Source organism: Tachysurus fulvidraco, chromosome 10 (genome assembly GCF_022655615.1).
Source record: "Tachysurus fulvidraco isolate hzauxx_2018 chromosome 10, HZAU_PFXX_2.0, whole genome shotgun sequence".
Classification (NCBI taxonomy): Eukaryota; Metazoa; Chordata; class Actinopteri; order Siluriformes; family Bagridae; genus Tachysurus; species Tachysurus fulvidraco.
The window spans coordinates 21,086,235-21,096,234 of record NC_062527.1 but is presented as its reverse complement, the minus strand read 5'-3'; the positions used below and the strand labels follow the sequence as shown (position 1 = coordinate 21,096,234).

At 43.4% G+C, this 10,000-nt stretch overlaps 2 protein-coding genes and 1 long non-coding RNA gene across 3 annotated transcripts in view; 2 read left to right on the top strand and 1 right to left on the bottom strand.

Moving 5' to 3' along the window:
• rragcb (Ras-related GTP binding Cb) overlaps positions 1-3,654 on the top strand; it is a 3,876-nt gene extending 222 nt beyond the window's left edge. Inside the window, exons 1-7 of the mRNA XM_027174635.2 lie at positions 1-277; positions 513-716; positions 865-1,064; positions 1,401-1,515; positions 1,796-1,938; positions 2,071-2,219; positions 2,334-3,654. The exon at positions 1-277 is cut by the window's left edge and continues 222 nt beyond it. Coding sequence (XP_027030436.1) covers positions 1-277; positions 513-716; positions 865-1,064; positions 1,401-1,515; positions 1,796-1,938; positions 2,071-2,219; positions 2,334-2,503 — 1,258 coding nt within the window. The 3' untranslated portion in view covers positions 2,504-3,654. The remainder of the gene's footprint in view (positions 278-512; positions 717-864; positions 1,065-1,400; positions 1,516-1,795; positions 1,939-2,070; positions 2,220-2,333) is intronic.
• Positions 3,655-6,046: 2,392 nt separating this feature from the next.
• fhl3b (four and a half LIM domains 3b) overlaps positions 6,047-10,000 on the top strand; it is an 18,240-nt gene continuing 14,286 nt past the window's right edge. Inside the window, exon 1 of the mRNA XM_027174639.2 lies at positions 6,047-6,172. The gene's annotated coding sequence lies outside the window, so the exon portion shown is untranslated. The remainder of the gene's footprint in view (positions 6,173-10,000) is intronic.
• Positions 6,190-10,000, bottom strand: part of LOC125145796 — a 10,018-nt gene continuing 6,207 nt past the window's right edge. The window contains exon 3 of the long non-coding RNA XR_007144257.1: positions 6,190-6,632. This is a non-coding gene — a long non-coding RNA (uncharacterized LOC125145796). The remainder of the gene's footprint in view (positions 6,633-10,000) is intronic.

The window sequence follows — 10,000 nt, the reverse complement described above, 5'->3', positions numbered from 1 at the left end:
CAGCGGAGACAGTTTGTCCGGCTCCAGGGCAAATCTTCATCATAATCATCATCCTCTTCTTCTTCATCATCATCTTCCTCCTGCTCCTCTTCTTCACCACCATCAGCTCCGTAAAGAGGAGGATTTGTGTAAGGACGGTTTTGGTTACGGTGTAGATGAGGAAGAGGAGGATGAAGAAGAGGACAGTGAGGAGGACATCTCACCTTCACAGGACAATGAAAAGCCCCGGATCCTGCTGCTGGGGCTGAGACGTAGTGGCAAGTCCTCTATACAGAAGGTGTGAAGATTCAGCAGTACTCAGTACACACACACACACACACACTCACATCTCCACCTGGTTCTGTCTTCTTCTGATACTCACACACACACACACACACTGTCCGTCTGTCTCTCTCCCCCTCTCTAATTGTCTCTCTCTCTAACTCTCTCTGTCCCCCCCCTCTATGTCTCTGTCTCTCTCCTCCCCTCTAACTCTCTCTGTCTGTCTCTCTCTCTCTCTCTCTGTATCCCAGGTGGTCTTCCACAAGATGCCCCCGAGTGAGACGCTGTTCCTGGAGAGCACTAATAAGATCTATAAAGACGACATCAGCAGCAGCTCCTTTGTGAATTTTCAGATCTGGGATTTCCCAGGACAGGTCGACTTCTTCGACCCCACCTTTGATTACGAGATGATTTTCAGAGGCACCGGAGCACTCATCTTCGTCATCGATGCTCAGGTAAGTTGTTTTCCTCACTGGGGTCGTTCTTCTCTCACCACCGGTGATCTTCACCATGTGATAATGCCCAGATTAGCCCCGCCCATTAGATGAGCCGTGGGGCAGACGTGTGGGTGTGAACCTGATCTGAACGCCGCTCTTCCTGCAGGACGACTACATGGAGGCTCTGGGACGTCTGCACCTCACCGTGTCCCGCGCCTACAGAATCAACCCCAACATCAACTTCGAGGTGTTCGTGCACAAAGTGGACGGTCTGTCAGACGACCACAAGATAGAGACGCAGAGAGACATCCACCAAAGGGCGAACGACGACCTGGCGGACGCCGGCCTCGACAGACTGCACCTCAGGTGAACCTCGAGTCTCTCTGAAGCACGTTAACGTTGGACAGTAAACCAAACCGTCACAGAAATCATCAAAGTGAGAATGATGTAGGGAGATTAACATCACAGCTTTATTTATTAAAGTAAGGTTTAAACATTCATCCATTCGATCAGCAGTGCTTGGACCCCTATGATCGCTGCTTGTGCTTTAAATAGAGAAACTTGACCAAAGAACTGAAATGAACGGATGATGATGATGATGATGATGATGATGATTAGCATGAACCAAGTACATGTTCTTTAATTATTAACCCATCTGGTTTTTCTTTCTACATACCAAGTTTGTGTGTGTGTGTGTTTCAGCTTTTACTTGACCAGCATCTACGACCACTCGATTTTTGAGGCATTCAGTAAAGTGGTGCAGAAGCTGATTCCTCAATTGCCGACACTGGAGAACCTCCTCAACATCTTCATATCGGTGTGTGTGTCAGGGGGGCACGGGTGTGTCAGGGGGCGGGGGCACGGGTGTGTCAGGGGGCGGGGGCACGGGTGTGTCAGGGGGCGGGGGCACTGGTGTGTCGGGGGGCGCGGGTGTGTCAGGGGGCGCGGGTGTGTCAGGGGGTGGGGGCGTGTCGGAGGGTGTGAGTGTCTATTATCCATGCAGTGCTGAACTGTTTTCTTTTTCCCCATCGAATGCTGTGTGTGTGTGTGTTTGTTTGTGTGTGTGTGTGTGTGTGTGTGTGTGTGTGTGTGAACAGAACTCTGGGATTGAGAAGGCCTTCTTGTTTGATGTCCTCAGTAAGATCTATGTGGCCACAGACAGTTCTCCTGTGGACATGCAGTCATATGAGCTGTGCTGTGACATGATCGACGTGGTCATCGACGTCTCCTGCATTTATGGGTTAGAGAGATGCTGCCTGAGTGTGTGATCACTGGGCAGCATATACACGCATATGTGTGTGTGTGTGTCGCTGTGTGTGTGTGTGTGCATCACTCTATTCCCTCTCTCTCTCTCTCTCTCTCTCTCTCTCAGACTGAAGGAGGATGGCAGTGGCTCTGCGTACGATAAAGACTCCTTGGCCATCATTAAGCTGAACAACACCACTGTGCTCTACCTGAAGGAGGTCACCAAGTTCCTGGCGCTGGTGTGTATTTTGAGAGAGGAGAGTTTCGAAAAGAAAGGTAACAGACTTACACACACTCTCACACACACACACACACACACACACACACACACACACACACGCACAGCACCTGAGAAGAGAACTGTTGACTGTGTGTGTTTTCTCACCTCAGGTCTGATAGACTACAATTTCCACTGCCTGAGGAAGGCGATACACGAGGTGTTTGAGTTGACCGTCGTCCGGAGGAACTGTTTAGACGATCAGCTCGACTCTCCCGGCTGCAGCAGCGGAGGCGGAGTTAAAGCTCCGGTGCTCAATGGCACTCCTAGAGTCCTGATGTGACATCACAGGGGGGTGGAGCCTTCATCATTAGGGGAGGAGCTTCTACGGTTACACAGGCTTCGGGTCTGGGAACAGATATAGAGTCAAAGTTTGTACTGCTGCATTAAACCGTGTGTGTGCGTGTAAATGTGCGAGTGTGTGTGTGAGTGTGTGTGTGCTCTCCACATTCACACTAAAGCTTCATGACTAATAAGGGAATCGTATGGCTACGCGTTTAGCATTCTGCTAACGTACGTGGCATCGTTTCCTTTCTGAGAAGCATTGAGTTGAGTGGATTTATGTGCTGTAAGTTATTACACCCCGTTAGTGTTTTTACACCATGTAGAAATCCTGTCACACCTTTCACACTTAACCCCGTCCCGGGATAAATCCTCACGTGAGTGTGTTAATGAACCCACTGCTATTTAGACTTCCTTTATTCCTGTACGACACTAAAGACGTTGCGACATAATCGTTAACGTCTTACTTACCTTAAGCGTAGAAACCCTGAGGAAATATTTCCGGATGTTTCTCTTGTGTGCTCCGTGGGACAACACTACATTTCCCTTTATGAGTAAATGCATGTTTAGAATTAGCGTCGCTCAAATGTACGCTTAAATAATGATGTGGTTGATGGGAGGCGGAGTTTCGTTCGCTGGTGTGTGTGAAATATCGCAATATTGAGAACACAAACGGTACCGAAATCACACCCGTGAACTCACTGATTAATGAAACATTACATTAACATCACAGCTTTAGTCAGGCGCCTGAGCTACGAGGCTAACAAAGCCGAGCGTCTGTAGCCTCCAGTTCAGCATAAGGAGCGATGTGTGATATGTGTTTGTTTACAACAGGGGTCTCCGATCTTATCTTAAGGGCCGGTGTGGGTGCAGGTTTCCATCCCAACCAAGCAGAAGCCACACCAGAGTCTACTGAAGGCCAAGAACAGCTGATTAAACAGGTGGAATCCGGTGTGGCTTCTGCTCGGTTGGGATGAAAACCTGCACCCACGCCGGCCCTTTGTGGATAAGACATGACACCGCTGGTTTACAATAACAGACCTCTCACATTGTCAGTCATCCAGCTCAGTACCATGTAGTGCATTCAGATTTTACTTCTCTCTCTCGCTCTCTCTCTCTGTCTTTTTATTTATATATATATATATATATATATATATATATATATATATATATACACACACACATGTCTCTGTCTCTCTCTATATACATCTCTCTCTCTCATATATATATATATATGTCTCTCTCCATCTGTCTCTCTCTCTCTCTATATATATATATATATATATACACATACACACATGTCTCTTTCTCTATATATATATATATATATATATATATATATATATATATATATATATATATATATATACACACATCTGTCTCTCTCACTCTGTCTCTCTCTGTCTGTCTCACCCATACACAAACACGTCTCACCTTCTAAAATAGAGGATGCATCAATCCCCTGTCTCTGATATGATATTAAAAGACCTGGAGAGACTGCGTGTGCGTGTGTGCGTGTGTGTGTGTGTGTGTGTGTGTGTGTGTACGTTCCCGCACGTGCTCTAAAATCTTGAAGTGTTGACACTATGCTATGCTACTCCAAGCTGAACATCTCTCCATGTAGGTGAAAGTGTCGAGGTCCAATTTTTATTTTTATTTTTTAAATATGTGAAACTTTCTATATTTGTAACCAGAATTGCTGATTCTGATTGTATCCCACTCTGTAAGTGCTGGACATGAATTTTTTTTTTTTTTTTATTATTAATCAGGTGCAGAAATGATTTGTGTTTGAAATGAATGTGTAATCTTACAACACCAACAACAACAAAAAACATTTATTTTGATTGAAAACATGTCCGTTTGTTAATAAAGTTATATTTTGTCCAAATGTTTAATTTCAGTTTTTAATTATTCTTATTTTGATTAAGTAGTTTTATTTTAATTGAATTCAAGGTTCTTTAATACCATAATAATGATAGACTCAATAGATGTGCTAAAATATGTGCACCCCACATGTGTTAATGCACTTTAAGAACCTTACAGGTTGCTTAGCAACAAAAACCCGGTAGACAGCTGTAGACAGGAGGAAATACATCACACTTTTGGTCATAAGGTGTAAAACAATCGATGTATATTAATGAATTGCTGTAACATAAAACATAACATAATATTTAAAATTCAGAGTGTAATTCTGTCCACTAGGTGTCATACAGAGCGCACAGGTGTTATTCAGAGCGCATGGGTGTCACAAAGAGCGCAGGGGTGTCACACAGAGTGCACAGGTGTAAATACAGAGCGCACAGGTGTCATACAGAGTGCACAGGTGTGATACAGAGCGCACAGGTGTCATACAGAGTGCACAGGTGTGATACAGAGCGCACAGGTGTCATACAGAGTGCACAGGTGTGATACAGAGCGCACAGGTGTCATACAGAGTGCACAGGTGTTATCCAGAGCGCACGGGTGTCACAAAGAGCGCAGGGGTGTCATACAGAGCACGCAGGTGTCATACAGAGCGTGCAGGTGTCTTACAGAGTGAGCATGTGTCATACAGAGTGCACAGGTGTCATACAGAGCGCACAGGTGTTATTCAGAGCGCACGGGTGTCACGAAGAGCGCAGGGGTGTCACACAGAGTGCATAGGTGTAAATACAGAACGCACTGGTGTCATACAGAGCACACAGGTGTCATACAGAGCATGCAGGTGTCATACAGAGCGTGCAGGTGTTATACAGAGTGCGCAGGTGTCATACAGAGTGCACATGTGTCATACAGAGTGTACAGGTGTTATTCAGAGCGCACAGGTGTCATACAGAGTGTACAGGTGTTATTCAGAGCGCACGGGTGTCACACAGCGCAGGGGTGTCACAGAGAGTGCACAGGTGTAAATACAGAGTGCGCAGGTGTCATACAGAGCACACAGGTGTCATACAGAGTGCGCAGGTGTCATAAAGAGTGCGCAGGTGTCATACAGAGCTCACAGAATTTAGGACACATTTATTTATTTATATAGTGTTTACACTAATAATAATAATAGTTAATAATAATAACAACAATAACAACAACAACAACAACAACAACAATAATAATAATAATAATAATAATAACGATAATAACAATAATAATAATTATAATATAATAATAATAATAATAATAATAATAATAATAATATCAATAGTTATTAATACTACTGATAATAATAATAATGATAATAATAATAATAGTTTATATTGTAATACCATAATATTATAATAATAGCAACAACAACTATAATAATAATAATAATAATTATATTAAACAAACAAACAAACAAACAAACAAACAAATAAATAAATAAATGGTACATACTTGCTATGTTTAAAAAAAAAAGAAAATAGAAATTCTCATTCTGAAAGAAATTATTTTAAAGTAAATAATTATGGGTGATTGTTAAGTAATTGTTTATTCATGAAGCCGTAACATGACCATATTTAGTGTTTCCGGTTATGGGCGGGGCTTTAACGCGGCGTCACCGCCCACTGTTTCTGTGGAAACTTGGAGCACTTTTCAGCGCGCGGAGTTTTATATCGAACAAGCCGTGTGCGCGCGCGACACAGAGAGAGAGAGAGAGAGAGAGAGAGAGAGAGAGAGAGAGAGAGAGAGAGAGAGAGAGAGAGAGAGAGCAAAACAGGTAAGAGTTTAAATGGGAATATATTATATATATTTATATACATTTATATATCTGTTTATATGTTAATCAGCTTTAATGTGTTTATTATAAATATGTCTGTGTACCAAAATGTTCACGTTGTGCAGAATAAATGGATGTAAGGTTTGTATTATAAATATATATAATATATATCCTATAATATTGCCTTCTAAAATCATTATAAATATATACTATATATCATAAAATATCGTAAAGACTTTTAGAATCAGTATAAACATTATATCCAAGCAATGAAAGCATATATGTAATAAAACCTATCACATTAGCTCCTATGTTAAAGTTTCACTACTTGCTTGACAAAAATTGTTATTTCTATCCGTGGAATTTTCTATGGCTTTCACTTTTCTGTCTCCTTGTTTCCACTTTCTCACTTTCGCCCACGTCGTCTTCCAGCCGCAGTTCATGTGGATTTCTCAAATGCCTGAATAAGAAAAATATATGAACCAAAATTATAAACGGCGTAATCTATAGCAGCAGTAGGTGTGTTTACAGAAATAGATTAGTGATATCGGGGACTGAAAGTGAACCTTCACGGGGTTTAATTGACATACACAAGGACTTGTATATTACCCTTACATAATCCAAGCCATATATTGTCATTTAACGCAAAAGGTTTCTGTAAGGAGGTGTTTATTCAACATTTATGGAAGGAGTCTCTAGTTTCAGTGTTTTGTACACTGGGGAACACTTTAGTGCCCCATTGGTGACTGGGTGTCCCTCTGGGTTACAGTGACAGTGATGTGACATACGGCTAAGTACGGTGACCCATAGTCAGAATTTGTTCTCTGCATTTAACCCATCCAAAGTGCACACACACAGCAGTGAACACACACACACACGGTGAACACACACCCGGAGCAGTGGGCAGCCATTTATGCTCCGGTGCCTGGGGAGCAGTTGGTGTTTCGCTGCCTTGTTCAAGAGTATCTCAGTCGTGGTATTACCGGCCCGAGACTCGAACCCACAACCTTAGGGTTAGGAGTCAAACTCTCTAACCATTAGGCAACGACTTCCCTTACAATATGACTTACAATATATAAAATTTGATACAGTGGTGAAAAAGTGGAGAAAGTGGAGAAAACTTGATGATGTGCCCCAGTGGCTGTTCTTTATATGGTGAAGAATATGTGATGTACTGCATCATTTGCTCCTTTACTTTACTCAGACATGATAAAGTGCCCTCTAGTATGCTGCGATGTTGATGGAAATGTGACGAAGGTCCAGCTAAGAGTCATTGCCAGTGGGAAATATGTGATGTAGTGCCATATAGGCTCCTCTGTGTGCAAAGAAACAAGATGTAGTGCCCTATAGGCTTGGCTACTTTACTTAAACATGATAAAGTGCCCTCCAGGATGCTGTGCTGTGTGAGAAAATGTGATGAAGTAACATCTGGGGTCCCTTTCAAGTGGGGAATATATGATGCAGTGCCCTATAGGCTCCTGTTTGTGCAGTGATGCGGTGAAGAACGTGATGCAGTGCTGTATAGGCTGTGATTCTTGATGAAGTGCTCGCTAGGATGCCTTTCGAGTGAAGAAGGATATGTAATGAAGTGCCCTATATTCATTCATTCATTTTCTACCGCTTATCCGAACTTCTCGGGTCACAGGGAGCCTGTGCCTATCTCAGGCGTCATCGGGCATCGAGGCAGGATACACCCTGGACGGAGTGCCAACCCATCACAGGGCACACACACACTCTCATTCACTCACACACACACTCACACACTACGGACAATTTCCCAGAGAAGCCAATCAACCTACCATGCATGTCTTTGGACCGGGGGAGGAAACCGGAGTACCCGGAGGAAACCCCCGAGGCACGGGGAGAACATGCAAACTCCACACACACAAGGCGGAGGCGGGAATCGAACCCCCAACCCTGGAGTTGTGAGGCGAACGTGCTAACCACTAAGCCACCGTGCTCCAAGTAACTTACAAGCTACAAGTAAAACTTAAGCTAGTCTGCTAACATTAACACGGCTACAAAAAAAAAGTAACAGTAGTATTGTTTTGTGAGTAACCTGGTGGCCTGTAGAAGATTTTCTGGTGCCAAAAGTTCCATGACGTCATGCCGTGGAAAAAAATGGCCATTTGTATACAACTCAAGAGACTGTTAACAAATTGTTTCATCTATGTGCACTAGACATTTTATGCGATCATTTTGCGTCACCGTTCAAGATTTATTAAGACAACTCGTATCTCACGGCTTAAACCATAACACAGATCAGTCTGGATTAACGCTGGATTAACTTTATTACCTCCAGTAAACCACCGAACCTACTGCCGTGAAATATTTGGTGCGATTTAAACAAACTTCTTGGGTTTTTTTTTTCCACTCCATTTTTGTACTGTCACATTTGATTTGTATCCAGAGTGTTTAAGGATCTTTCTGGAAGCCATCTTGACTCTGAGGCTACAGTTATGTGGGTAACCAGAATTCTACCATTTCATCCACTCCCAGTTATACACAACCTCAGAGATGAATACGGTACAGACAGGACTGTCATCTTCACCGCAACATACCAGAAAACCTCAGCTACGTGGCTAGTGCAGGGCTAATTACTAAACATGGCGCCTTCGGGATACAACACAATCCAGCGGTTTTGACGCACATGCAGCACAAATAACACAACTGGGTTAAGCATAAAAATAAACACACAACACTAACTACACTATACTAAGCAGTTCCACGTATTACTGCTTGTCCCAGTTCTCACTGACCAAACACTGAACAAAAATGCCTCAATGACTGGATGGATAAAGTACCCAGAATCCCCTGTTTTGTTAGTTAGAGCTAAGAAAATAAAGTCCTTAAAAGGTCCATAAAACAAATAAGGCTCTTGAAGCCCAAGCTTGTGTAGAGAAAACTCATTTTTGGGCAGATGAAAGATGAAGTCTTTCCTCGGGCAAATAAAGCCCGTTTGGGTAGATGAAGCACCAACTTGGGCAGAAGAAGCCTCAGCTTGAAGCATCTGGAGCCCCTATTTTGGCAGAACATGCCCCTGTTTGGACAGAGGAAAGCCCTGGGGCAGTAAAGACGTTCCTGGGTGGGTGGATAGTCTTTACATGGGCATTTATAGTCCCTGGAGCCTTTGCATTGGTGGTTAAACCAGAGTTTAGGCCAATGAAGCCCCTGCTTGGGCAGATGAAGCCACTGCATGGGCAGATGAAGCTCCTGCTTGGGTAGATGAAGCTCCTGCTTGGGTAGATGAAGCCCCTGCTTGGGCAGATGAATCCCCTGCTTAGGCAGATTAAGCCCCTGCTTAGGCAGATTAAGCCCCTGCTTAGGCAGATGAAGCTCCTGCTTGTGTAGATGAAGCCCCTGCTTGGGCAGATGAATCCCCTGCATGGGCAGGTGAAGCCCCTGCTTGGGCAGATGAATCCCCTGCTTGGGCAGATGAATCCCCTGCTTGCGCAGATGAAGCCCCTGCTTGGGCAGATGAATCCCCTGCATGGGCAGATGATACTTGGGTCTTGAAAGCCAGTTTAAACCCCACTGCTTCAGCAGATGAACAGATAAAAAGTGTTACAGTGTAAATGTGTAATCAGACGTAGATTTATGTTTTGTATAAATTTAAAGTTATCACCATTACGTGAGTGTTATTTTTGTCCTCTTATTTGTACCTTAGTTTTTCTTGTAAACCTGAAGTGTCACCCCGTGATATTTCTGATTATTTTTTTACGTTTATTAACGGGGTCTTTGGGTAGTAAACGTTTGAGGTTTGTTAGTTGCCCGATGCACCAGAGACGCTGCCTTGACTGTTTATACAGCGAATTTAACTGTGACACA